The sequence below is a fragment of the Prosopis cineraria genome, unplaced genomic scaffold (assembly GCF_029017545.1).
Source record: "Prosopis cineraria cultivar Desert tree isolate PC_DT_omini unplaced genomic scaffold, ASM2901754v1 PC7, whole genome shotgun sequence".
NCBI lineage: Eukaryota > Viridiplantae > Streptophyta > Magnoliopsida > Fabales > Fabaceae > Prosopis > Prosopis cineraria.
In genome coordinates, this window is record NW_026555338.1 from 25,898,806 (window position 1) to 25,926,558 (window position 27,753).

A 27,753-nucleotide genomic window follows, 5' to 3' on the forward strand; every position below is an offset into this window, starting at 1 on the left:
TTTTTAGTCAGAAAATGCAGAAAAACAAAGTGAGCAAGAGAGGTCGGAAGAGAAGAGGGAGTTTCACTAAAACAAAAGGTTATAATAAAAAAATGAATTTGAATTTAAATCAAATTCAAATTTATAAATATTTATATATTTAAATAAATGAGTTGGAACAAAATCAAATTCAAATATCTGCTAATACAAATTTAAATTTTATTGGTGGAGAAAAACAGTAAAAGAGTACTCCCTCTGTTTAAAAATATAAAATTTTTTTGAGAAGTTTGATATTAAAAAATATAAAGCATTAATTTTTTGAAGTGTAATCATTGTTTTTTCTCAAAAGTATTTCTATTAATAATTATTTATTTTATTATAAGGCATTTAATATAGGTAAATATAAAAATATAGAGTTAGTTAAAAATAACATTTTATTAAAAAATAAAATTTAATTAAAAATATTTTATATTTTTAAATAAAGGGGTGAATGATAAAACGATAATTTCAGGGAAAAAAAAAAAAAAAAGAGACAGAGCGGTGGGACGTAGCAATCAACAGCATCCAGTCACGTGTTTGAGTTCATCTCGGCCTTCTCTTCCAAACGCGGTGAGTGATGAGACTGTATAAATAACGTCCGCATGCAGATAATGAAATAATAAAGTCATTCGTTTTACGTTTGGCTCTTGGATCGTGACAGCTCGACGCCGGGACTTCATTTCAGCCTTGGCTTCGTCAGATTCAATCAAGTCACCTTCTTTGAACCCTACTCGCTCAGGCCATAATTAATTCTTTTTGTAGTAATAAAGTTGACTAATTAACTAATTTTCTCTATCAATAATCTCCTCTCTCTCTTTTTTAATTTGTAAGTTATTTTTAATTTTTTTCTCAAAAATAAAAAAAATTAAAATTTATTAATTTTATTTAAAAGTTAAATAAGTTTTGACCTTACATCTGCTTACTTCCAGACATTTTTATTCAAATTTTATTTTAATAAATTAACATTATTTTTTATATTATTCTTGTTTAATAAGGTATTTTATTTTAAACTAAATATAAATAAATTTATTTATTATAAATATTTTTTAAAAATATATTAATTATATCTTAAAACACTAAAAATTTTATATTTTTTAATATTAAACTCTTTAAAAATGTTTTATATTTTTTAATAGAAAAAGTATTAAATATATATATATATATATATGTTAATACATGTTCTTTCAACAACATTTAATAGATTATATGGAAGAGAGGAATCATGATAAAAATTAATAACATGACTGATAAATAGAGCTAAAAAAATTATTTTCTCTATCATATAAATAAGCTTAGGAGAGTTTCTATAACTATAAATTTGTAAAAAAAATAATTATTTAATTTTACCCGCAAAAGTATTGTGTAAAAATTAAAAGAACGTATAAAATTTGCTGCATTTAAGAAAGAGCAAGGTTAAAAAAAAAAAAAATTCAGCCATCATATCTTTGCTTATATTTGGGACTAGGTACAGGTATCCCATATCATTTTTTTCTCTTCATCTGTTTAATTTTTACTCTTACAAATTATTTTTCACATATTTAAATAGAATTAATAAAATTTTTTAAATTTATTAACTCTTTCTAAAAATTTAATAAATTTTTAATTTTATTTTATATATATACATTTTCATAATCTACTTTCTTTCGTTGAAATAAAAAAGAAACTAATAATAAAAAGTTATCAACATGCTACCCATGAATGTACAAATTTCTTCTCCTAACCGTTGTAAGTTTATAAAAATTATTCTTCGCATGCATTTCGATTTACGAAAATAACCCGCACGAAATTTCCTACTGTTTTTCCAGCTACCCCTTAATGCCGTTTTACTTTATGACGTGCGCATTGATGCTCTCTGCTAGCGTCTTCCTCGTTTTATGAGGGCCGTGTCTGCATCTGCGTGTTCTTCTGTCATTCTTCTTCACATTTTTCTGTTTCTCATCCTCAAGATTTTCTCCAGAAATTTCATTGTAAGTTTGTATCTCTGTCTCAAGTTCTGATTTCACCCCTTACTCAAAATAAGCAAAAAAAAAAAAAAAAAACTCTCGTCTTTTATCTCTGTTTCTGATTTTATTTTCTGGGTTCTGTGTTTTCTGAATGAAAAAAACATGAAGGATTTATAAGGAAGGGGAATCTTGGGGTAAACAATCATGGCTGGCAACAACGTCGACGACAACAACGTCAATGATCATTTCGATAATAAGGACAACGTCAATAATAGAGAACCGTTGCTGAAGAAACATTACTATGAGAACTGTCCTGGGTGTAAGGTGGATCGAGCCAAAGAAATGACCCAAGGCGTACCTATAAAGCATCTTGTCAACATATGGTTGATAACATTGTGCAGCTGTAAGTTCTTACTCTCTTCTCATGATTTTTTGAGTAAATTAAACAATCTGGTTCTTGAATTATTGGAGTATCCGTAATTCAAGAAACTTTCAGTGGGTTCTTTTATTTTCAAAGTACTTGGATGATTGGTTTTGGGAAATTTATGCTAAATTGAGAGCTCAGTTTGCTCTTTGGTCTGCCATTCGAACTTGCAATTGTAGGATGAGTGTACAGTACACTAACCAACAAGCTCCAAGTTTTTGCTGATGTTTGAATATTTAACCAGCAGTAGAAGAACGATGGGTTTCGGAAATTTCGTTAATTTTTGTTGTTGTGGGCTTTTTTGGTTCGACATTTTCGAATAAACCACCGACTTTTCCAGCCGGATACATTTTGTTTAGCATCAGACAGAAATAGGTGCTTGTGGACATAAATGAGCCGACTTGCTTCTGCTGTTTAGTGAAGAAAAATCAATATCATCCTTAAAGATATATCTTAGGATTGTAAAATATTGTTTCTTTTAAGTTCAAGACGCCCTTTCTTGCTCTAGCTGGAATATTAGACTGCTCTGATTATGGTTGGAAAACCTACTGGTATTATTGATTCTTTTCTTTTCTGGGGAGAAGAGTCATACTTGGTGAATGATTCAGGCATAGTTTCGAAAACAAACATAAACCTCAAGTTTTGTGGTTGCATTATAATCTATTTAAATGAGTGGTTATTACCAAATTTTGATGGTACTTTTTTGTTTTTTTTTTTTGGAAAGTATCTGATTTGTATTTTCTTGTTTTCTGCAGCGCTGCCTATATCATCTCTCTTTCCGTTCCTTTATTTCATGGTGAGTTTGGTTTTTAATTTCCTTTACTGTTCCTTCTTCTTGATGCATTCTTTGAGTCCCATATCTGAGGTAATATATATATATATATGGGATATTCTAAATTTTTAATTTCAGTATCATACTTTTGTTGGAAATAAGAAGTGCCTGGGCCTTTTTAGTGTGCACATCTGGTCTTGAAAGCGACTGCCACTTGATTCAAGATGGGAACTGAAACTAGGAATGTAGAGTTGGTTAAATTAATTTTCTTCAGGTTTATATTCTTTTATTTTCCTAATTAATTGAGCACTTGATTAACTGAATTTGAGTGACAATTCACAGTTTTATCCTCTTTTCTTGAAAATATATATTTTGAAAAATCGGTTTGATTTTGTAGTTCTATAATTGATCCTCGTTCCAGCATTGAAGTAATTTCTTTCACTAAAAATAATGAACTATAAGCACACAGCATAACAGTATCAGTGCTTTAACATTAGGCAAGCTTAATGTCTACAAGTTGCGTTCCCAATCTTTCTTCTTTTCCCTCCATCTTCTTTGTGACAAGAAGATATTTTTTTTGGTGTGTGCAAGTAGTGTAATTTTCTTTTCTAATGAGATTACGTCAACAAATCTGAATTCAAGCTTAAAAATAGTCTGGCTAATCATTTTGACATGAATATTATTGATTTACCTTCTTTCTCATTTGTGATAAAATAACTCAAGAAATAAAACCTTTGGTAAATCTTCAACTTTATTACTGCTTACTTTCTTAGCTTGTAAGATGATCTATTAATAAGTGTTTGCTTGCAGGTTAGAGATTTTGGTATTGCAAAAACAGAGGCAGATATAAGTTCCTATGCTGGTTATGTGGGTAAGGTTCCTTTAACTCCATTCATTCCATGGATGTGTATGAGCAAAATTTATAGAATTTTAAATTAAATTACTGGTCCCTGCTGAAATATGTTGTAGGATCTGCATTCATGTTCGGCAGGGGATTGACATCTGTACCTTGGGGAATAGTGGCTGATCGATATGGCCGAAAACCTGTTGCAATTTTAGGAATAATTGCAGTGTAAGCAAGCCTTTCACTGATTTGGATGGTTTCTTCTTAGCTTTAAGACAAGGTTTTTGATATTGATATCGCTTCTTATTTGACTTCAGCATTGTGTTCAACACTCTATTTGGCCTTAGCACAAGTTTTTGGATGGCTGTCACCACAAGATTTCTTCTTGGGGGCTTAAATGGATTGCTTGGACCAATGAAGGTACCCTTTATTGATGAACCAGATGGTAGTTATTTAAAATCAAGTGAATTAATATTGAGGTCTTTAAAAAGTACACTTTGGCTCAATTTGATGCTCCAAAGTTTTAATATCTGATTTTAGATTTTCAAAGAATATTTGTCTTCTATACTAATATTTTTCTTCTATACTACTTTTATGTAAAGCCTGTTTATAGAAAAATCATATAGATGGGTGAAATGGTTCAATGGTGGTCATAATAAAGTGCTTTGCCATGGCAAACTTAAATGATCAAGGGGCTTATATATGCCACATTAACTTTGTCTTGGGCCATATGACCCATTTTTGATAATTATTTGTTAATTGTTAATGGGCTTAAGGCAAGGAAGATATTGAGGATGAAATACTCTTTGGGAAGCTAAAAATAAGACATCCGCCCAAACTTGGGATCAAACTGAGACAGGATACTGTGTTCTAAAATATCACTCTAAAAATGTTATCTACCAGCACTGGGGCACAATCAGAAATTTGAATTAGTGTGCTTGATGATCAGTCCATCTTTTTGTCCTTCCTTTACAAGACATGTTTCTATCGATTGTCACCTCCTCTAACATGTCAACATCCACTTTCACTAGGCTTATGCTGTTGAAATTTTTCGAGAAGAATATCAAGCTATAGGACTCTCAACTGTAAGTCTAATTTACTTTGATCTACAATGAGTTCTTAGTCGCAAAAGTTCTTTGTGATAATTTGTTAGTGTGATCTGTTCTCAGGTCAGTGCGGCTTGGGGTATTGGTTTAGTTATTGGCCCAGCACTGGGAGGCTATTTGGCTCAGGTACTTTCTTCTTTGCCATGCTCAATAACTATATATTTAGAGCAGGCTCTGGCATTTACACAACATAAGATAATTTGTTTCATCGCCTTGAGAAAGCTATTTGGAACACCTTATAGATTAGGTGTTTAAAATAATGTAATAAAATAATGGAATGAACAAATGATTTTGAGGATGAAAATGGCTTGTTCACTTGCATTAAAAAAAAAACAGAGAAAAAATTAATAAACTTGAATCTGATGCCCTATCTAGAATGGGATGAGAAAAATATTTTGAAGATGAACCTGACTCTTTTTTAAATTCTTATATATTGGAAGTCATTTGTTGTCATTCCATGTAGGCAGGCATATTGAGACAGCTGATAGCCTTAATCTCTCTATTTTGAAATGAAGGAAAGATTGGAAAATTAGAATTTCTTCTGGTACAATTAAAAAAATTACTCCTCTCCATGTTCTACATATTTAAAATATTGGAAGTTTTCATATCATCCTATGTGTGTGGGAGGATGCTCATAAGCATACTTACCACTTGTTCCTCTGCTAATTTGGGGAATTTTGTGTTGCAGCCAGTAGAGAAATATCCACATATATTCTCTAAAGGTTCATTTTTTGATAAGTAAGTGCACTTCTCCTATTCATAAATAATAAAAATAATAATAGAAACTTTTACAATTTGGCTTCCCTTGTTTTGGATTTTCTTTTCATTTCCATTTTTTTGTTGAGGTGCTTATATTCATTTGTGAAAACACTTGACCTGCAGGTTTCCATACTCATTGCCCAGCTTAATAATTTCAGTCTTTGCACTTGCTGTGTTAGTTTCCTGCATCTGGCTCCCGGTATGTATAACCAAGCAACCTCCATATCTGTCAATAATTGTAAATTGTATTTAGAACTATGGCTTAACAAATCCAAGCCCAAACCGACTAATTCTTAACACATTTATTTTAACTAAACTATCACAAACTCTCTATTTGAACACAACCTAAGCTCCAAAATTTCTAGATCAGCTTTATATAACTGTCTTCTTGATGTTTTGAGACTACTATTATCCTTCAATTGAAAATTTAATTCCTATCTGGGCTCTGGGCATTATGTTTCTTTATAATGGAATTAATGAATCAGTTTAATTCTCTGTTTGTGTATAGAGCCTCATAGTTGTTAAAGCCTTGAAATATGTTGATAGATTTTAGCTTTTCTATCCTTTATTCATTGCGTACAAGCCTCATAGTTGTTAAAGCCTTGAAATATGTCAATAGATTTTAGCTCTTCTATCCTTTATTCATTTTATAGGTCTTCACATGATCTACTATACTAGGGTAGAGAATTACATATACTATATTTTAAACTGTTTCTTTTTGACAAATAAAGACTACCTTCGGATACTAGAAATGTGTGTTTATAAAACCTATTTTGCTGCAGGAAACATTGCACAAACACCATGAGTCCCATCAGGATGTAGAAGCCTTAGAAAATGGAAACACAGAAAAGAGAGTTCAGAAAGATGAAAACCTCTTACTGAATTGGCCCTTGATGTCATCCGTCATCATTTATTGTGTTTTTGCACTACATGATATGGCTTATCAAGAGGTATGCTTCGTACTTAATAATGACACAACTAGTGATTATGAATTACCGATTATTGCTGTTTTGGGCTCTTCTTTCTTTTTCTTTTTGGCTTTCTTTCTCATTATCTAGATCTGTTTCCTATTTTGATCCTTGCACAATGCTGTGCTGAAACAAAGTTCATGCGCTGATGATTTTTTGTGTGACTTTAGTTTCATCATATTGCTCTAATATCATCCTTCCAGGGTAGCATCATACTTGAACAATACTATACAATATTTCAAGGATCAAATATACTATAGGTTTGAAATAAATCATATTCTTAGGTACTAAAGTGATGCAAAACATTCTTGGAGTATTGAATTGAACATCTTCCATGGGCCAACATGAGGTTTTTGTTGTTTCTTTCTTCTTGTAGGCTGTAAGTTACCACTATTTTACTTTCTGCAGGTTTTCTCGTTATGGGCTGTCAGTCCTCTAAGGTTGGGGGGTTTGAACTTTACAACCAATGACGTTGGTAATGTTCTTTCAATAACAGGTATATTCTTTGCAGCTATGAACTTCTACAAATAGATTAATGTTGCAAATTATGTGTTTCCTTTCAAACCTTTCATCCATAATTATTGCATAAACATAACTGCATTACATTAGGTCATATGCTAAATTCCTCTCAAGCTTATTCTGTAAACCATTCTTGTTGAATAAACTTCAGTTATTTGGGTGTCCAAATTTAGACAAAACTCTTGATAGGCACCTAGAAGATCACTGTTTATCATAACTTAATTTTGTGATGGAAAAACTTGGGTAAAGTCTCTTTAATATTTGTTTTCAAGTTCTTCATTGAAAACATAACTTGTGGAGTAATTTTTTCAATTTTCAGTGCTGCACCATGAAGTATTCATATGTCAAGCTTTTCTTGGAGAACTTGACAGAAAGCATAAAAGGACTGCACTGAAGTTCTGTCCATTTTGATTTTGGGTTATGCATTCATTTATCTGGAGTCATACCCTGTACAGTGGTCTAGTAACTGCTTTATAACCTTGCATAAACATTGATGTATGTTGGCTTGCTTAGCCCCATGTGTCATTGCCCCCTACAATGGCTCTTTCACATGCCAAGTTGTTTTGAGTCTCAAAGTAGTTACTATTATTTCCATAATCGTTTGAAATCTGTTGAGTTAAGTCGTTTCATAAGATTGTTCTCAACTAGAGTTCTTATATGAATGTAGATTTATTTAGTCTTCATTGTTATTCGTGCAAGTAAAATAGCCAAGCACTAAATATTTGAAATTTTCGGTTAATTTAAGATGGAATAGATGTGCATGGCAAAGATGCAGCGTTTTGTCATTTTCTATGCTTTGGCCCCTCTCTTTGTACTCAGTGACTCTGCTGGTTAATACTGACTCTTGCCCAATTTGTTAGGTCTTGCTCTTTTGACGTACCAACTATTCCTTTATCCTACGGTGGAGAAAGCTTGTGGAGCTATTAGACTTTCTCACATTTCGGGGGTCAGATTTTTCTCTCTCGCAACAGTACTATGATTGGCATTTTCAGTGTTTGTTATTTTAACTGTTGTGTTTTTTGGGTTCCATGTGCAGGTTATATCCATACCTCTCTTGCAAAGTTACCCTTTTATAGCATTGTTATCTGGCTTCACACTGCATCTATTGATAACTGGTGCTTCTGTCCTCAAGTATTGTCTCTCTGTAAGTGCATCTGTTTTTTAATCTTACCAAGCACAATAGTAATAATGAGGGGTTTAGGTGAAGTAGGATAACTGGAACTGTGTGATTCTTATTGGTATCTTCATTCTGTTAAATATGAATAGTCACAATTGTCCCCATAAAAAGGGTAAATGCAATCTGCAGAATGTTCTAGTTTAAATTTAGAAAGCATGGATAATGAAACAAACATGGGGACACAATGTAGTCTTAGTGTATGTCGGTGAATCCTTTTGGTAGTGCTCAAATGTACGTTTTTTCTTGACAGACCAACAAACATGCTTTTCTTTTTTTCTATCATTTATTTCTAAAAGTTTAATAAATGATAGAATACAATGGCATCATATAATCTATATAACTGATTTAATAAATGATAGAGTACAATGGTGTCATACAATCCATGTAACCGACTCCACCTGGTAGGATAAGGCTTGTTGTTGTTATTGTAAGTGTGTAGGTGGAAAACCAAACACATTAAGTGTATCATTTAAATGCTGAAAACAGTAAACTTCATCTCCTTCATGTATTATGAGCTTGCCTGATTGTGATGTTTTTTGTTGGCCAGGCAACCATTATTACTGGATTATTCCTTCTGCAGAACAGAGCAGTGGTAATTTTTTTTTCCCAGTTCAGTTCATTATTTATTGTTATTTATTTCATTTCATGTTGCGAGATTATCAATAATGGGTTGGCCTAATGTGGCATGTTGATCTGGTAAAAAAAAAAAAAAACAGGAACAACACCAAAGGGGAGCAGCTAATGGTATTGCTATGACTGCTATGTCAATTTTCAAAGCAGTTGGTCCTGCTGGAGGTGGTGCAATGTATGTATACCTATGGGATTTTTTGGGAGAAAAATAGCTTTTTTGCACGACTTACCATTTTTAGTGAAAAAATGGGCCTCAAAGTTGAACTCAAATGGTTGGATTGAACTTCGTTGACCAAATGGTTTTTGGTTCAATTTCTGCCTGTGATTTGTGATTTGTGATCCTTGTTGGCAATGGTCTACCAAATGTGAAGCTAGAATAACTTATCTAACTCCTAACCTTTCAAAGAAAAATTTTACAGTGAAAAATCATAAATCTGGATTGATTAGAGGCTTCCAATTATTAACTGAGACAATGAAGATGATTTTAACTCCACAAATCTAAAAATCTCTAACTCCACATTTCACTCCTCCAGTCCGAGGCCTAATTGCAATTTTCATGCGCTAATTTCAAAGTGTGACAAAATACCCTCCTTTTCTTTGAAATAAGCATAGATCACCTCCTTTCAGGCCATTTTAATGTGGTGGTGTTTTTTATTTTTTCCCAATGTGATGTACTAATGCTGCAAATAAACCTTAGTTTAACATGCTCGTTTACATGTAGTATTTGGAAACTTATCTGCTGTTCACTAATTATGATCTTGATCAATGCAGATTAACTTGGTCCCAGAAGCGGTTAAATGCTTCTTTTCTCCCAGGTATGATGCTCAGTAAATCTGTTTTGAATTCTTTTTTTGATTGCTCATGAGTTCGAGCCTCAAGGTATAATTAGATACTAAATGTGAGCACATTTCCTAATAGAGTTTCAAACCTTGGTTCATTATGTTGTGGGGAACTATCCCCTTCTATCAGACCCAAATCCCATTGGTGTTTGTTTTGAATTCTGTATCACATCAAGGGTGCCAAGGACGGTGCTTGATCTGATGGTGCCTATCTTTAGAATGTTTAAGAACATGAACATAAATTAGAACATCCAATCCCCTTTTTTCATATAATTAGATGGATTCTTATGCATTACACGGTGTTTGAAGAATAAGTTATATTATTCTTGACTTATGAATGCGATTTATACTTTAGATTCTATATTTTACTGTAACCTCCCTACTAACCATGGGAAATGTAACTGCAGGTTCTCACTTGGTGTTCTTCGTCCTGAACCTAGTAGAAGGGCTTGGAGTGCTGATGATGTTCAAACCATTCCTGGCTGAGAAAAAGACAACCCCATCACGACAGTTACAGTGATATGTATAATAACATAATCTTGCTGCTCGAGCCTCAAGTGATGAAGAAGCATTCTTTAGTTATGAGATGTATTTGTGAAGGAGATGATGATGATGATGCTGGCCATGATCACGATGATTCTTTGGCTGATTGATGCAGCAGGCAACATGTAAACAGATTTTCTCAGCCACAGCCTGCAAGTCAAATATCTTCCTACCCTTCACAGTCATATCTCCCAGAAAGAGAGCAAAAGAAAAGAAAAGTGGAAAGAGGAAGAAAATTAGATTCTTCATGTGGATTCTTGTGTTGGAGTGGAATCATGGTGACTCAGGAATATTTGTCATGACTTCGTTGTATTGTTGTCTATTATTTATGTGACTAGCTAGACTAAACTTTTCATGCAGAATTATAATCTCACTATGATGCACTTGATATATTTGCGAATGTGTTAAAATGTCCGTGTTAATTGATTAAACATATACCATGATAGGATAATAAACTACAACTCATTGAAAGGTCAGTTCAACAATAATGACAATTATACAGAAAACAATAGCAACAAAATAACACTGCACTAGATGTGAATAAGTTACACTAAGTTCCTAAATATATCTCTATATGCAACATTCATGGTGGTTGTCTTCTCAACACCTATACCATCATACAAAAGAATTTTCAAACCTTTAATGCTATTAATCCTTAACCATACGACATATAATTGACTATGTATAAAAAAGGGTTTAGTGAGATATAATCCAACATCTCTCAATTATTGTCTCTAACTTCTATTAATAGTCATTGCAAAGGAAAGATTGACAAGAAATTGTCTTTGTTACATACGAAATTGTCATATGCTTTTTGAAGGATTTATGTTCATTTGATGAATTGATACTTTTGATTTTGCTTTGATCCATTCAATGTTATACCTTTAATAACACTTTTTTCCAATATGAGTGATATGTAATCTTGTACCATTACATACACCAGATGCTTGATTTATATTTCTTAACAACATTATAGGTGCTCTTATCTTTAGTGTAAGTTTATGAAAAGCAAGTGATTGTATTAAAGAATTCAGTAGTATAAAGATCATCAAAAGAATTACTATCCTCAATAGACTTATAGATTGAGTCTAAACTTAAATATTTAATTGATTCACCAAGTAGTAAAGAAAACATGTAATCATTGACATGATCAACACTCTCAATAGTAGGAGTTAGTATTGCTCTATCATTTGAAATATTTAGTGTTATACAAATTTTGCAATAGACATGGATAAGTGGATGCTACAATTGCTTCCATTGGTCCCAATGGTTAGATATCAATAAATGGAGAGGGATTTATATCTTTGCTAGGCCATCATGAGGTAGTCTTGATACTCTATCACCTACCTCTAGCAACCACTTTAAAAACTTTTTCAATTCTTGGCTCTTATATATTGAAGAAAATGAAGATAGCTGCATGTTTTTCTTTAGTCTAAAAATTTGGCAATAATTCCATAAGGGTAAAGAACTAAGACATGCATTGACAATACTTTCACTTGTCTCTTTTAGAATAACGCGAAGTATTTAATGAAAATCACCACCCATGACAATACATTTCCTACTAAATTGATGATTTGAATGTATTATATTCTCAAGTGTTCAATCAAAAGCATTTATACAAAAATGTTGAACTATTGGAGCTTCTTCTCATATTATGAGTTTAGTGGATTGGATTAAATTTGCGAATGAAGAATTTTGTTTAATGCTACAAACAGAATCTTCAATAATTTGAATAAGAATTGCAAATCTTGATTGTACTATTCTTCCTAAAGGCAATAAAATCCTAGCAATTTCACTTGACACAAGAGTCAAAGCAATATCTCTGTTCACATGAATTGATGATGATAATGTATTCCATAATAATGTTTTTCCAGTGCCTTTATATCCATAAACAAAGAAGAAACAACCGGTTGATGATGACAATGATTACATGTGTTAAGGGCTATTTGTTATTGAAACAAGTTGGGTTGTAGTGCAATTAACATATTGATGTTGTATTGAATGAAATTAGAGTAGGTTAGCAATCTCCTTATCAATGACCAAGCTGTAATTTTTTTTTTTTGGGGTAACAAATGAACAAGCTATATTTATGAGTGAAGTTAGTGGGTCAAATATGCAATTCGATCCATTGGTGGTGCATTTCAATGTATTTATAATTAATACTGGGTTTCATGTAGTTACTTTTACAAGAATTCATATTAGATATTCAAAATTCAATTCAGTTAAAAAAAATTATATCAAAGATTCAAATTTAAAAAGGAAAATAAAGCCTTAGTCTTAAAGAAATGGCAAATAAAAAAACGTAATTAAACACAAACGCAATTAAACGTAATAAAAATAATTCACTTTTTATATTCCTTCTTCATAAATATTCATTTACAAAAAAGCAGTTACCAATTAAAAAAAAAAAAGCAGTGCCAGTGGAGAAAACATACATACTCTTCATTAAAAAAAGATAAAATTTTTGTGAACTTATTCAAAAGTTTTTCCTTTTATATATACACACACTAATAATATATTTTCTCTCACCAATTCAATATATATATATATATATATAAGCGACAAAATTAGAAATTTGTTAACTTTTTAGATAGAGTTAATAAATTTTAAGTTTTTTTTAATTATGGTTAAACATATTGACTTGTAAATAGGATAAAAAGAGTATGAATGTACGAATGTATGCATGTATGTATGTTGAGTTGAAAAATTTATAAATTTATAAAAATACTAATTTATTATCTCATAATATTAACTTTTTTTTTCTTAAAACCTAATTAAGAAATAAAAATACCTCATTCTTTCTTTTACAAGAAATGTTGGGAAATTATGGGCCCTCTTGTTATGAAAGCAATACAAGAATTCTTTAGGATTATGGGAAGATTCTACATCAAATTAAAGTTACTGCAATATCCCTAGTCCACAAGAAAATCCAATGCAAGTGAAGGATTTCCAGCCTATTACCTGTTGCAATGTCTTAAAGGTCATTTTAGGAAAAATATCCCACTTAGTACCTTTAAGATTGATTTGCATGATGCTTATGATTCTATTGAGTGGGAATTCTTAAGAGCAACCATGGAAGGATTAGAGTTTATAATTTATTTTTTTCATCTTAAATTATATGAAATTCAAGATAAAATTACACATATTAATAAAGCACTTTATAAACTTACATTCTTGAAACAAAAATATAAACCTTAAAAAATATTAGCATTTGATATAATTTTAAATTTACACATTTAGTCATTAGTACAATTATTTAAATTCTCTCTCCTCTTAAAAATTAATAATATAAAAATATTATTAATAAAATTTATTGTTGTTAGTTTTTTATTTATTTCAGGACGGCAAAATACTTCCAGAATTGTCTTATCATTTGGACAGAGATAGTAATATTTATTCAATGAGCACTTACACGTGTTTGGAAATCTAAATAACTGTTCGACAACAATAAAAAAACTAGATGGCTAGCTGCTTTCTTGGAGGAAAAGGGATATCACAAGTCAATGAGACACAATATATCCTTATTTGTTTTGAATTATATAGGATATAAGAAAGATGTCTCAATAAAATATTTGGGGTATCTTTAAAATCAAATAATTCAGTTTGTGTTGATGATGGATCCTCAATAAAAAAAGATGAGGTGAATTGTATTAAACATTGGACAATAAGGCAACTCAACTATGTAGGCAAGATCCAATTGATCTTTTCAATTATATTGAATAGTCAATGAATTTTTTATAGGGGACTTATAATTTTCAGAAGCTTTATTTATAATCTTCTCTTTTCATTAATGTTCAAATTGATAAAAAATTTTCAAGAATAACATTGCACCATCTTAAATTTTAAGATGACTAGCCTGCCTAAAAGCATACTTCACTGACAAATTTATATCTTAACTTTACATTTGTCCAAATTAACTATAACTGTATTGTAATATGTGATAGTTATTTTTTTTACAGTAATTTCTTCTGTAAAATATGGTTCCCCATGCTCATCATTATCACAAGGTTTAAACCAACCTTAAAATATTAAATTATAGCCCCTTTTATTATTATCAATTTTTTATAGGAATCTCTCAAGAAGTTTGCTTTGGTTTCTTTTAAAAGATCCATTTCAAATGATCTAATGCATTTATTTATTTTTTTTCTTAGGATCCTTTTGAGCATTTTGTTCTTTAGCCTTTTCTATAAGAACCCATCCATTTTGTGTGTCCTGCATTAGATGCTTTTTTTTTTTTTAAACCCACAATACTCCTAAATAATGCTCAATTTTTTATTGGTAAAAGTTATTATTAATTAAGACATCCCACTAAATGCCAAGGGTAATTGTGGAAGAGTAACATAAATACTTGAGACATTAATTAAAAATAACTAATTTAACTAATTTTTTTAATTTTAATGAATTAGTTAAAAGAGTTATTAGGTAAAAAGGAATTATTCAATTATTTTAGGGGTAATTTTGGAATATACACAAAAGACAACAAATAATTAAATATATTTTTTGAAAGACTGTCTTTAAAAATTTAATTCCTATTTAAATAAGTAAATAAATATAAAAAAAATAAAAGGTAGAATGATAGTAAAGTTTCTAAAAAGCAATAAATCACAATTAGTTTTATGACATTTTAAAAAAAAAATTAATGAGATTGAATCTAGTAAAAGTGGCTAATCCTTTATAATATAATAAATTAAAGTTTAAATTTTATTAAAAGAGATATCTAAATTTAATGTTTGACTATGTCTCGAATATAATTACTCTGCGTAAAAGATACTTGGGAACAATCATTTTTTAAAAATAATTTACAAATATTAATTCAAATGGTTGTAAATATAAATTTTAATTGAAAATGAATTTATAATTATTTAAATTAATAATTTTAATTTATTTTTAAATTTTTTTATCAAAAACTAGCTGTCCATTAATTTCTTTTCTTTGGACTTAACTATAATTTTCCTAAAAATAAAAAATAAAATTAGACAGAGTCTAATAAAATGATATAAAAAAGATTAAAAATAAAATATTGCCCAAAAAAAATCATATTCTTCTTAATCTGAGAATTTTAACGAGGTCTTTCTGTGTATTTATAAAAATATGATAAATTAGTTACATTCTTTATAAAGTTTTATTTATTTAAAGTCTTGACGGGGACAAAAATCATAATGTCTTCACAAAATCAAAAAAACAAAGACAGGGAGAAGTTTGGATTGTTTAAAGTTATTTTTATTTAATTATTTTAAAAATTAATATTTTATAAAATATGTTTTAAGAAAAGATATTTTTTTCATGCTTTTTTATTCTTTTAAAAATATTTTTATTTTTTTAAATAATTTTTTATTTTTTACTTTTTAAAAATATATTACCAATTCTTTCTGAAACAGGTTTCTTAAATCTTTTGTTTTTTCTGTCTCTTGATGAGCATGCGCATGCGTCTTATTATACATGCAAAAAATAATTATAATGCGCACACACATACCGATGATTCAAGGTGCGTTATTACATTTGGCTTTTGGATCGTGACCGTGACAACTCGACGCCGTGCCAATGCTTTCAGTTTGTGCTTGAAATTGGATGGAGCCGCCATCTTTGAAGATGATTTCTCCAATCTCCTTTACCATTACGCTTCATCTTGCATAACTCTTATCTCTTTTTTCATCCACAGATATTTTACCAACATAACCCGCGCGAAGTTTCCTAGTCTTTCTCACCACACCTCATTGCCGTTTTATTCAATGACGTGTGCGCTGAATCACTGATTCTCTGGTTGCGTATTGTTTGTTTTGTAAGCTCGTCACAGTTGGGAGTTCGTTGTCAAGATTTTCTCTAGAAATCTGATTGTGAGGTTGTGTCTTTGTTTCTGATTCTGTTTTCTTGATTTTTGGTTTTCCGAACCGAAAAACGTAAATGGTTTATTAGGAAGGAGAATCTTGGTGTTGGGGTAAACAAAAATGACGGACAACAACAACATCAACAATAATGACGATAATGAGGATGACGGAAATAGAGAGCCGTTGCTGAAGAAACATGGCTATGAGAACTGTCCAGGGTGTAAGGTGGATCGGGCCAAAGAAGTGACCCACGGCGTACCTATAAAGCATCTTGTCAATATATGGTTGATAACATTGTGCAGCTGTAAGTTTTTACTCTCTTCTCATGATTTACTGAGTAAATTAGTCAATTTGGTCCCTCGATTATTGTATCCGTAACTCAGGAAGCTTTTAATGGGTGGTTGTTTTAGTTTCAAAGTACATGGATGATTAGTTTGGGGAAATTCATGCCAAATTGACGTATTTTGAGAGCTCAATTTGCTTATGTTAGCATATTCAACTACTAGTGAGTAGTAGAACTGTATAAGTACGATGGGTTTCGCAACTTTCATTATTTTTGTTGTTATGGGCCCTTTTTTTCCCTGTTTGAACTTTTCAGATAAACCATCGAAAATTTGACCTGATGTATCCTTTCTGGCGTCAGACAAATATGGGTGTTTATGGAACATGACAAATGAGCCAACTTGAAACGATTGTTCAGGGATTTTTTTTTTTGATAAATCGTTCAGCGAAAATTTTTAGAAAACTCTTTTGCCCCATAAGATTAATGATTCTTAAAATTATCTTACAATTGTAAAATATTGTTAGGTGCCCTCCCGAAATCCAGCTGGAATATTCTAGTGTTCTAGTTCTAATTGGAAAACCCAAATTTAATCTAAACTACTGTTCTTCTGTATTCTTTATTTTCTGGGGAGAAGAGCCTACTTGGAGGATGATTCAGTGATAGTTTCAAAAGGCTGCAATTTAGTCTATTTACATGAGGGGTTATTGCCAAATTTTGATGCTGTTTTTTTTTAATTTTTTTTTGGAAAGTATCTGATTTGTATTTTCTGCAGCGCTGCCTATATCGTCTCTCTTTCCGTTCCTTTATTTCATGGTGAGTTTGGTTTTTCACTTGCCTTTACTGTTACCTTCTTGATGCATTTTTTGATGCCCATATCTGGGGGAATATATATATATATATATTTTGGATATTCCAAGTTATTAATTTCAATATTATACTTTTGTTGGAAATAAGAAGTTCCTGGTCCTTTTTAGTATGAGTTGGTTATACTAATTTTATTCAGGTTGATACTAAGCACTTTATTAAATGAATTTGAGCGACAATTTACAGTTATATCCTATTTTCTTTAATATATATATATTTTTAAAATTGGTTCTATTTTGTAGGTCTGTAGTTTAAGAAACTTCTACATTTAGTCCTTGTTCCAATGTTGAAGTATTTTCTTTTGCAAAAAATGAAGAACTATAAGCACACATTATAACAGTATTAGTGTTTCAACATTAGGCGAGCTTATTGTCTAAAAGTTACGTCTCCCACTCTTCTTTTTCCTTCATTTTCTTATTTACAAGAAGAAAAGTTTTCCTATGCAAGTAGAAAGTCATTTTCTTTTCTAATGAAATTACTTCAACTAATCTCAATTCAAGCTTAAAAAGAGTCTGACTAATCACTTTAACATGAAACATTATTATTTTACATTCTGCTTTCTCATTCGTGATGAAATAACTCAAGAAATAAAACCTTTGGTAAATCTTCAACTTCATTACTGCATACTTTCTTAGCATGTAAGAGCATCCTCAGAAATGCAAGCTTGTAATATGATCTATTATTAAGTGTTTACTTGCAGGTTAGAGATTTTGGTATTGCAAAAAAAGAGGCAGATATAAGTTCCTATGCTGGTTATGTGGGTAAGGTTCCTTTTAGTCCTTCCATTCCATTGGTGTGTATGAGTACAATTTATAGACTTCCAAATTAAATTACTGGTACCCAATGAAATATGTTGTAGGATCTGCATTCATGTTTGGCAGAGGATTGACATCTGTACCATGGGGAATGGTGGCTGATCAATATGGTCGAAAGCCTGTTGCAGTTTTGGGAATAATTGCAGTGTAAGCAAGCCTTTCACTGATTTGGATGCTTTCTTTTAAGCCTTGAGATAAAGTATTCAATACTGATAATACTTCTTATTTGACTGCAGCGTTGTGTTCAACACTCTATTTGGCCTTAGCACAAGTTTTTGGATGGCTGTCACCACAAGATTTCTTCTTGGAGGCTTAAATGGATTGCTTGGACCAATGAAGGTACCATTTTTAGATGTACCAGATGGTGGTTATTTAAAATTGTGTGAGTTGATATGCAGTCTTTAAAAAGTACACTTTGGCTCAATTTGGTACTCCAAAGTTTTAATTTCTCATTTTATGTTTTCAAAGGATATTTGTCTTCAATAGCCTATTCATATAAAATTCATATAGGGGGATGAAATGGATTAATGTCAAGTTGATGTGATCGTTAAGTTAGTGCCCAGTGGTCGTAATAAGATATGCCATGACAGGACACCATTCTGTTTTAGTGCTTTGCTACAGCAAATTGAAATGACCAAGGGGGCATATAGATGCCCTATTAACTTTGTATTATGTCATAAGACCCATTTTTAATAGTTATTTGTTAATGGGTTAAGGCAAGGAAATCTTGAAGATGAAGTACTCTTTGAAAGACTTAAAATGAGACATCCATCCAAACTAAAGAGATCAAACTGAGACAGGGTATCTTTAGTAGTCTGAAATTTAAGTTCACTACCAGCGCTGAGGCACAATTAGAAGTTTGAATTTGTTTACTTGATAATCAGTCCGTCTTTTTTCTTTTCTTTCCAAGATTTGTTTCTATCTGATTGTAGATGTTTAACCTCCTTTAACATATCAACATCCACTTTCACTAGGCTTATGCTGTTGAAATTGTTCGAGAAGAATACCAAGCTATAGGACTCTCAACTGTAAGACTATTTTACGTTGATTTGCATTTAGTTCTTAGTTGCACATTTTCTTCATGGTAATTTGTTAGCGTGATCTGGTTTCAGGTCAGTGCAGCTTGGGGCATTGGTTTAGTCGTTGGCCCAGCATTGGGAGGCTATTTGGCTCAGGTACTTTCCTCTTTGCCTTGTGCGGTAAGCTATATCTTAGAATAGGCTTTGACATTTGCTCATGGAGACATGAGATAACTTGTTTCGTTGGTGGAACTCCTCATAGATTGAGTGTTTATCTTTACCTGAAGTCTTATGTGTGGTTTGGAATACAAAATATGATAAAATAAATGGAATAAATGAATGACTTTGAGGAGGAAAATGACTCATGTGCCCGTACTTTAAAAAAGTAACAAACTTGACTCTTGCGCCCTATCTAGAAGGGAATGAGAAAAATATTTTGAGGATGACCCTGATCCTTCTTTAAATTTTACATTTTGAAAGTCATTTGTTGACATTCCATGTAAGTAGGCATATTGAGACAGCTGATAGCCTGAATCTCTGTATTTTAAAATAAAGGAAAGGATGGTAGCAATTAAACAAATACTCCTTTACATGTTTTACTTATTTCTAAAAATGAAGTTGTCATGCCTATATGTGTGTGTGTGGAAGCATGCTCATAAGAATACTTATAAATTATTTCTCTACTAATTTTTGGGGAATTTTGATTGCAGCCAGTGGAGAAATATCCACATATATTCTCTAAAGGTTCATTTTTTGATAAGTAAGTTCCCTTGTCCTTCTTTTAAATGATAATAGTAATAGAAAGTGTTACAATGTTGGCTTCCCATGTTATTTTAATTTTATTGTATTTTCATTTGTCATTTTCCTTTATTTGTCAAGGTAAGTATATTCATTTGTGGAGACACATGACTTGCAGGTTTCCATACTCCTTGCCCAGCTTAATAATATCAGTCTTCGCACTTCTTGTGTTAGTTTCCTGCATCTGGCTCCCGGTATGTATGCCAAACAACCTGCATATCTATCAATAATTGTAACTTATATTTAGTACTAAGGTTATCAAAATCAAAGCCCAAAGCCACTAATCCTTAACACATTTATTTTAACTATCGCAAGCTCACTATTCCAAAACATCCTAGGCTCCAAAATGTCTAGATCAGCCTTATATGACTCTGTCCTGTTGATGTTTTGAGACTACCATTATCCTTCAATTCAAAAATATAATTTATATCTGCGTTGTTGGCATTTTATTTCTTTCTAAGGAAATTAATGAATCCCTTGAGCTCTCTTTTTTATGTATAGAGCCTCATTTTTGTTAAATCTATTGATAGATTTTACCTTTTCCAACTTTTTATTCATTTTATGGGTCTCCACGCAATTTTAACGTATAATATATTAGTGAAAAGAATTACATTACAAATACTATATTTTAGACTGTTTCTTTTTGACAAATAAGGACTACCTTCAGATATTAGAATAATGTAAGTAATGTTTTATACAATGTGAGTTGCTGCAGGAAACATTGCACAAGCACAATGATAGCAACGAGTCCTATCAGGATACAGAAGCTTTTGGTAACGTAAACATAGGAAAGAGAGTTCAGAAAGATGAAAACATCTTACTGAATTGGCCCCTGATGTCATCCATTATTGTTTATTGTGTTGTCGCCCTACATAATATTGCTTATCAAGAGGTATTCTTCCTACTTAATAATGAACAACTAGTTTTGATGCATTTCCTATTATTTGTGTTGTTTGGGGCTCTCTTTTGCTTTCTATCTTGTTATCCATACCTGTATTTCATTTTGATCCTTGAACAATGCTGTGTCAAATATCAAATTTCATATACAAATGATTTGTGTGTGACTTTAGTTCTTGAAAGTATGATATTGTTCTTATTTTATTTTTCCAGATGTAGTAGTACTTTCATACTGAAATGATAATTTTACAATATTTCAAGGATAAAATACGCTGCAGTGTTGAAATAAATCATATTCTTAGATACTAAAGTGATACAAAATATTTTTGGAGCATTAAATTGAATATCTTTCACGGACCAACATGTTTGCGCCCCCCCCCCCCGAAAAAAAAAAAAAAAATTCCCCCCTTATTCCGGGCTGTAAGTTACCGCCGTTTTACTTTCTGCAGGTTTTCTCATTATGGGCCGTCAGTCCTCTAAGGTTGGGGGGTTTGAACTTTACAACCAATGATGTCGGTAATGTTCTTTCAATATCAGGTGTGTTCTTGATGGCTACAAATTTCTACGTATAGATTAATGTTGTAAATTATTGTGTTTCCTTTTAAACTTTCATCCCTAATTATCACATAAACTTAACTGCATTGCCTGACTAGGTCATACACTAACTTCCTCAAAAGCTCATTCTGTAAACCAGTCTTGTTGAGTAAATTTCAGTTATATGAATTTAGGAAAACTCTTGATAGGCATATAAAAGATTATCATAACTTGGTTTTGTGTTGGGGAAACTTAGGTAAAGTCTCTTTGTTTTTATCAAGTTCTCCATTGAAAAATTAACTTGCAGAGCAAGTTTATCAGCTTTTTAGTTCTGCACCATGAAATATTCAAATGTGTCGAGTTTTTATTGGAGGACTTGACAGCAAACATAAAAAACTTCACTTAAGTTCTATCCTTTTTGATTTGCGGTCATGCATTCATCTAACTGAAGCCATACTCCATGCGGTGGTTTAATAACTGCTTTATAACCTCAGATTGATGTTTATTGGCATGCCTAGCCCCAAATGTCACTTTTTCTTCCTTTTTATAACGGCTCTTTCATGCGCCAAATTGTTTTGAGTCTCAAACCAGTTGCTATTATTTCCATAATCTTTTGAAATCTGTTGAATGAAGTTGTTTAATAAAATTGTTCTGGACTGGACTTCTTATATGAATGTAGATTTATTTACTCTTGTTATTCATGCAAGTAAAATGGCAAGCACTACATATATGAACTTTTCATATAGTTTGAGACGGAATAGATGTGCATGGCAAAGACACAGTGTTTTGACATTTTCTGTGCGTTGATCTTTCTTTGTACCTAGTGATTATGCTGATTAATACTGGCTTTTTCTTAATTGGTTAGGTCTTGTTCTTTTGATGTACCAACTTTTCCTTTTTCCTGTGGTGGAGAAAGCTTGTGGACCTATTACACTTTCTCGCATTTCGGGGGTCAGCTTTTGCTCTCATGCAACAGTGCTATAATTCTGCAATTTCAGTGTTCGTTATTTTAACTGTACTGTTTTTTGGGTGCCATGTGCAGGCTATAACCATACCTCTCTTGCAAAGTTACCCTTTCATAGCATTGCTATCTGGCTTCACACTTCATCTATTGATAACTAGTGCTTCCGTCCTCAAGTATTGTCTCTCTGTAAGTGCATCTGGTTTTTAATCTTACCAAGCACAATAGTAATAATGAAGGGTTGAAGTGAAGTAGAATAGCTTAAATGGAGTATTTTTGCAAGTTTCTTCATTCTATTAAATATAAGCAGTAGCAATTATTAGAGATAAAGAGTCCTGCATTTAGTAATTAGAAGATGGATTAAGAATATATAAAGTTTAAGACGTGTCTAACCAAATAGCTATATTTTGGTGAAACAGATTACCATCAAGCATACTTAATACAAAGTGTTTAACATGGTATCAGAGCCATTTGATTGGGGGAAAAAAAGGAAGGAAAAAAAAAGAATGAATGAAAAGATGAAAAGAAAACAAGAGATTAAAAAAAAAAAAGAGAGAAGAAGAAAGAAAAAATTGAATAAACCTGAAGCCTCTATGACTTAAAAAAAAATGTACAAGCTTAGTCAAGAAGAAGAAGAAAGTGAAAAAAATGAGAAAAGAAAAGTAGTAGAGGAAATATTAGAGATAAAGAGTTCCACATCTTGTAATTAGAAGATAGATTAAGAATATACAAAGCTTAGAGTGTGTCTAACCAAATAGCTAGCACACAGGCATAGGGACACGGCAGTCATATATGTCCATTTGTAATTCAATTTATGTCATGTCATGTCCAATGTAGCTGTTTAACTTGTTGTGTCTCGTCATAGAAAGAGATGATTGTTGTCTTGCCAACGTATATAATGACGGAAGCGTTTGATTTAGAATCTATAGCCCTTTAAGAGCTTCAAATTTAAGAAACAAAGCAATTAGTCATCAGATTCAGTTAAAGCAATGTTGTATTGTTGTCACGGTAGTTCAATCATTTGAGTAAATTGGTCATTGTAATGTTAATTAAACTGTTTTTCCCCTTCCATTAAAAAACATGAATAACATTAAACGTACAAGACTGATTGAAATTTAGAGCTAAATTGTAATAATAAATAAACTGAATGGGCTAAAGATGCATTTAAGCCTACAATTTGTTTAAATGCTGAAAACAGTAAACTCTATCTCCTTCGTGCATTATGAGCTTGCCTGATTGTAATGTTTTTTCTTTTTGGCTGGACCCAGCAAACCATTATTACTGGATTAATGCTTCTGCAAAACAAAGCAGTGGTAAATTTTTTTTTTAGTTCAGTTAATTATTTATTTTAAAATTTTCTTTTTCAAGTTTTGAGATTATCAATATAGGGTTGGGCTAATATGGCATGTTGATTTGATAAAAAAACAGGAACAACATCAAAGAGGAGCAGCTAATGGTATTGCTATGACTGCTATGTCAATATTCAAAGCAGTTGGTCCTGCTGGAGGTGGTGCAATGTAAGTGTGCCTATGATTTTTCCCCCCAAAATTTATCTTTTTGCATGACTGATCATTTTTAGTGAAAAATATTGCTGGCAAATTTGAGCTAAAATGGGTGGATTGAACTCCGATTAGCAACTTGTCTTTGGCTCGATTTCGCTGACGATCTGTGATTTTTTATCATTTATCGGTAGCAGTATACCCAGCTTGAAGCTAGAATAACTTATCTGTTTGCATGACTTATCATTTTTGGTGAAAGATATTGCTGTCAAAGTTGAGCTAAAATGGGTGGATTGAACTCCGATTAACAGCTGGTCTTTGGCTCGAGTTCTTCTGATGATCTGTGATTTTATATCATTTCCCGGTGGCAGTTTACCAAGCTTGAAGCTAGAATAACTTCTAAATCCTAATTTTGTTTATTTATGAAAGTAAAGATTTAGAGTGAAAGGTCATACATCTGAATTGGTTAGAGGATTTCATTTATTAACTGAGACTGTCCAGAGGATTTTAACTGATCCTTATGTTTCTGACAGTTGCTAGGCTAATTTGTTATATATCCATAAGTCACAGCTCAAACTCTTAGTTTTTATACCTTCTTTTAAAAAAAAAAAAAATTGGTTCAGTTTTCATAACTAGAACTGATTTGGTTTTGATTGGTTTAGCTGGTCTTTGATTGGTTCCGTCACAGTCTGGTTTTAGGGGTTGTTCCGGAACGGACTAAGGAATAGTTCCTAATCCAACCAATTGAACCAGCTGGTTTGATCAAAAATTTTTAAACAATGCAAAATATCACCTCTTCTCAATCTTCTGTTAATATGGGGGTCTTTTGTATTTTCACAAGGTGATGTACCAATGTTGCAAATATGGCTTAGTTTAACATGCTTGTTTTCAAAACTTATCTGCAGTTCACTGATTATGAACTTGATCAATGCAGATTAGCTTGGTCCCAGAAGCGGCTAAATGCTTCCTTTCTCCCAGGTATGATGCTACTGAATCTGATTGTGTTGAATTCTGTTTCATGTTTAGGGTGGCAACTAAGATAGTGCCCGACAAGGCTATGTATGGTGGATCCGAGCTTTTGGTATGATTAAGAACCTCAACATAAATCAGAACATCCATCCCACTTTCAATAACTAGGTGGATTTTCACTCATTACATAGATTCTGATGAATAAATTGTACTCTTCATAACTTGTAAAATGTATGACTTACTATAGATTTTATATTGAGAAAATATAACTGTTGGTCCTTGTACTTTTAATGTGTTTTGATATTGGTCTCTACATTTTTTTTTTCATTGCTCAAAGTCTCTTAAATTTCATCAATTTTCAACATTAATTCTTATCATTGACAAAATTAAATCTGCTGATGCGCGCATGACAAAGTTAATTCTATTGCGGAGTTGGTAAAAATTAAGATGATTTAGATATTGTATAAGCAAAATAACCACTAACATTTTTGCTTTTTTGTCCTAGTTGTCTTGTCTCTTTTTCCTTTTAAAGTTTCATCCATTACGTGTTTAAGGGTTTATGAGTTAATGCCTTGCTTTTTTTTTTTTTTTTCTGCTACTTACTTTTTTATGAATTAGCATAATTTTAACAAATTGACATGAGAAATAACAATATTTATGTACATGTTAGCTACTGTTATGTCCTTGTGATCATATTTAAAAATATAGAAACTAATATTGTAGACATATGAAACTTAACGGATTTTGAAGTTTGAACAATGAAAAAGATAGGGACTAATATCAAGACATGCTAAAAATATAGGGATCAATAGTTATATTTTTGCTGACCTTGTAATTGTGGAAAATCAAACCGCAGGTTCTCACTTGGTGTTCTTCATCCTGAACCTAGTAGAAGCAGTAGGACTGCTGATGATGTTCAAACCTTTCCTGGCTGAGAAAGAGACAACGCCATCAAAACAGTTACAGTGATGTCAGTAATAACATACGTTTCTGCTGAAGCCTTGAGCGATGAATGAATGGAGCAACATTCATTATATTTGAGATATTTTTGTGAAGATGATGATGATGCTTTGGCTGGTTGATGCCAGAGCAAGATATAAGTAAGAAAACAAACATAACTTTGTCTTTCTCAGTCAAAATAAGGCTTTATTCATACCTTCACAGACGTCTCTCCCAGAAACAAAGAACAAGAAAACTAACTAGAAAAAAAAGAAAGTGGAAGGAGCAGGAAAATTAGATTCTTCACCTGGGTCCTTGTGTTACAAAAATAGCATTATGAGTTGTTAGGAATTTAGCAAGTAATTCAAGGTGTTTAACAAGTCATGTTGAGCATTTAAGGAATTAAACAAATCATTTTAAGCAGCGATTCACATTTGTTTTTTCATTTTTGTTAAAGACATTTTAGTTATTTGTCTTACAAAATTATTTTTATTTTAATCTTAACATTCTGCAGTGTAGTTTTAGATTTATTTGGTCTTGATTTGTAATTAAGTCATATTCATAGTCCTAACATGAAATTTTCTGATAAATAAATAAAGGATAAAATTGAATAAATTGAAAAAAAAATTAATTATTTTAATTTTACCTCATATTAAGTACAAAAAATGTTTTCAAAGTCTGCCTTATATTGAGGAATGAAGGGATATCTTTGCTCTATGTTTGCACCCAATAATACTTTAAAGGGAAAATGATAATCAAGGACACCATAAGAATATTATTTATAGTTATAGTTTTAAATTATTGAAATTTCAATAATAAATCATAATTTTTAATCAAAATTCAAAAAAATATAAATAATCAGTTATGAAAATAACAAAATATATTTAAAATTATTTATAATATTAGTTGAAAATTTATAAAAATTAGTTGTAAATTTAAAATTTTTATTGTTAATATAATAAATCATTTGAAAAATTAACAACATACATTTGTAATTATTTATAATGTTAGTTGAAAATTTATGGAAATGAGTTGTAAATCGCATGGTATTGAAAACCGGACCGGACCGGCCGGGTCAACCCGGAAACCGGTGAACCGGTCCCCTGTCCGGTCTGGGTTTGCACTTAACCCGGTGAGGGAGTGAACCGGTGTAACCCGGTCAACCCGGGTTCAACCCGGTATAACCCGGATAACCCGGTGGGTTGACTGGGTTAACCGGGTTAATATTTTTTCAGACTTTTACCCCAAAACGACGTCGTTTTTGATTTTTTTTTTCATTTTTAATTTTTCACAGCTCTGAGTTCGGAAAAAAATAACAAAAAAAAGTAAAATTAAAGTCAAAAAATAAAAAATTAGAGATAGAGCATGCTAAGTCCAAAAATATATTATTTTATTATTGTTAGACTTTTGAGTGGTTGGATTTGGTTGAATGTTTTTATAATTAATGTCTTTTTATTTAAATTGTATTATTTTAATCATGACCGGTTTGCCACCGGTTCAACCCCCGGTTCAACCCTGATTGAACCACTAACCCGTGACCCAGTGCCATGACCGGTTTAATGACCGGTCCGGTTTTACGTACCTTGGTAAATCGTAAGTTAATCATTTGCAATTTTTTTGCTACCAATATGTAGATAAATTATTTGAAAAACTTACAAAATACACTTGATATTAATTATAAATTTATGAGAGTCAGTTATGAATCATCAGTTAATTACTTGTGATTTTTTACTATCAATTTATAAATATAATGTTTGGAAATCAACAAAAAGATATTTGAAAATTTTTTACAATATTAGTTGGAAATT

General features: G+C 31.5%; 1 protein-coding gene across 5 annotated transcripts; it reads left to right on the forward strand.

Annotated features, from left to right (window-relative positions):
* Nucleotides 1-1,830: 1,830 nt before the first annotated feature.
* On the forward strand, nucleotides 1,831-26,390 carry LOC129316044 (protein ZINC INDUCED FACILITATOR 1-like). Of its 5 annotated transcripts, none has more exons than XM_054960284.1 (18): nucleotides 1,831-1,985; nucleotides 2,130-2,364; nucleotides 3,141-3,181; nucleotides 3,968-4,028; nucleotides 18,374-18,476; nucleotides 18,566-18,668; nucleotides 19,304-19,357; nucleotides 19,442-19,504; nucleotides 20,059-20,108; nucleotides 20,265-20,340; nucleotides 20,862-21,038; nucleotides 21,493-21,580; nucleotides 22,443-22,528; nucleotides 22,620-22,727; nucleotides 23,807-23,851; nucleotides 23,967-24,055; nucleotides 24,972-25,015; nucleotides 25,863-26,390. In XM_054960284.1, the coding sequence occupies exons 2-18, from the start codon at nucleotides 2,166-2,168 to the stop codon at nucleotides 25,973-25,975; spliced, it is 1,500 nt and encodes a 499-aa protein (XP_054816259.1). In that variant the 5' UTR covers nucleotides 1,831-1,985; nucleotides 2,130-2,165; the 3' UTR covers nucleotides 25,976-26,390. The 5 variants fall into 5 exon arrangements, with proteins under 5 accessions (XP_054816259.1, XP_054816260.1, XP_054816261.1 ...); XM_054960285.1 differs by lacking the exon at nucleotides 3,968-4,028 and adding an exon at nucleotides 18,215-18,275; XM_054960286.1 differs by lacking the exons at nucleotides 18,374-18,476; nucleotides 18,566-18,668; nucleotides 19,304-19,357; ... (9 more) ...; nucleotides 24,972-25,015; nucleotides 25,863-26,390 and adding exons at nucleotides 4,127-4,229; nucleotides 4,319-4,421; nucleotides 5,033-5,086; ... (9 more) ...; nucleotides 9,932-9,975; nucleotides 10,407-10,973.
* The last annotated feature ends 1,363 nt before the right edge of the window (nucleotides 26,391-27,753 follow it).